This window comes from Solanum pennellii, chromosome 12 (assembly GCF_001406875.1).
Source record: "Solanum pennellii chromosome 12, SPENNV200".
Classification (NCBI taxonomy): domain Eukaryota; kingdom Viridiplantae; phylum Streptophyta; class Magnoliopsida; order Solanales; family Solanaceae; genus Solanum; species Solanum pennellii.
The window spans coordinates 36,850,222-36,852,129 of record NC_028648.1 but is presented as its reverse complement, the minus strand read 5'-3'; the positions used below and the strand labels follow the sequence as shown (position 1 = coordinate 36,852,129).

The 1,908-nt window shown below is 37.9% G+C and overlaps 1 protein-coding gene across 1 annotated transcript; it reads right to left on the bottom strand.

Annotated features, from left to right (window-relative positions):
• Positions 1–833: 833 nt before the first annotated feature.
• On the bottom strand, positions 834–1,589 carry LOC107006220. The gene is made up of 2 exons (XM_015204828.1): positions 1,438–1,589; positions 834–1,170 (listed from the first exon to the last, which is right to left on the bottom strand). Exons 1-2 carry the CDS (start codon positions 1,587–1,589, stop codon positions 834–836), a joined length of 489 nt encoding a protein of 162 aa, XP_015060314.1.
• Between the last annotated feature and the right edge of the window lie 319 nt (positions 1,590–1,908).

Below are 1,908 nucleotides of genomic sequence, written 5' to 3'. Positions count from 1 at the left end.
TTTAAGAGTCACTCAGTATGACCTTATACAAAAAATTAAGAACGGCTTGGGATTAACTTAGAAATTTTTGGGGTGTTACAATCCCCCCTTGGAATATTCATCCACGAATGACAGTTCGCACTTAAAGGGATAATGACCAATGAAAAAAGCCTGCATTCATTTATCATAAACGATACACATATCTAGGAGTAACATCACTCTACAACCAAAGGCTAAAAACACAATAAGAAAGTTGGAACAACATCTACAAATTATCATTCAATAAGATTCTACCTTCTCATTTTATATAGGTGGAAATTTGTTATCCACATATTTCATCATGCTCATCACATTATTTCTAAGCACATTATGTCAAAATCTCATAAAACATACTTATGAAACATTCCAAGAAAAACTCACTGTAAATTATTTTTATTAGCAACGCATGAAACCTTTCAGCCCTTTACTATAGATGCATGTCGACATGAAAGACAAAATCATTTTAACTCATTTTATAATGTAAACATAGTCTCATGGAAATAATCACAAGGTAAGGATATCAATTGCATTTATTCTCATTTAGATTCCTAAACACATGCAACATACTACAAAAAAGTTTTAACTCTCAAGCTTGATTAGAATAGAAGAGAAGATACAAGATCAGCCCAACTATTCATCATACTCTTCCACACATAGAAGAAACCCATCACAATTCAAAAGGCATCACTATGACTTATCGGTACCTTCATCCAGAATTGTTTTCTTGTTAGCTTTGAGATCAAAGAAACGACCATGACTTGGAGGAATAGTAATTATGTCTTCACTAGGAGCTTTCTTGGACTCTCTCCCCTTAGTCACCATAGTAGGAAAATCTTCACCCTATGATCATCCTTTCCCCAACCATAGAACCCACTAATATCGGCTAGACACTTTAAAAAGTGTTTCTTCAAACAATTTGAGCAAGTAGGTTTATCAACTTGGGAACCACCACCCCTCTCATAGTTAACCTTAGGGGAACTAGGAGCATTTTTATTTTGAGCCATCTTTTTAGACCTAGGTTTGTTTTTCTCAAAAGATCTACCCCTCTTAGCATCTCTACCTCTCCTCCCAAGCATACATTCTTCAATAGATTGATCATACACCATAAGCCTAGGTAGAGTCATGTCACCAAAAGCATTGCCGTGCGACATCCTTCATACACAAGATTGGAAACATTTGGTAAAGAAACAAATCCTCTTATATCTAGGGTTAGACACCAATGATGGAGCATACTTAGACAATAGGGTGAATTTCAAGGAATACTCCTCAATACTTATGTCCCCTTGACTCCGGCTTATAAACTCCTCAACCTTAACTTATCTCTTATCACGGGGAAAGTATCTTCCTAAGAATGGTTCCTTAAAATCTTCCGATATAGGACCCGACTCAATCGACCTATTACCCTTCCATTGAGTGTACCATACTTGAGAAATCTCTTTCAATTTGTATGAATCGAACTCCGCCTTCTCCCTAGAAGTCACTCCCATAGCATGAACTATCTTATACAGCTCATCCAAGAAGGCTTGGGGATCCTCTCCAACCTTATAACCAAGGAAGGTAGGAGGATTCATATTTGCAAAGTCCCCCAACCTAGTGGTCATGGTACTCTAAAGAGCATTCATTCTAGGATCTACATCTCGATTTGATTTGGCAGTAATGGCTTAGTCTAGGGTAAGAAGTGCCCCTCTAACTTCCTCATTAGTCATGCCCGGGGGAACCAAAAAAATATCATTTCCTTGATTAGCTATAGGGAGTTGTTACCCTTGAGGAACTTGAACACCTTGTGGAGCTTGTGCACCTTAGGGAACTTGTCTACCTTGGGGAGGAACTACCTCATTCAACACTTCCTCATCAATCTCCTTGCGTGTGTCCTCCTTGTATTCATATCCT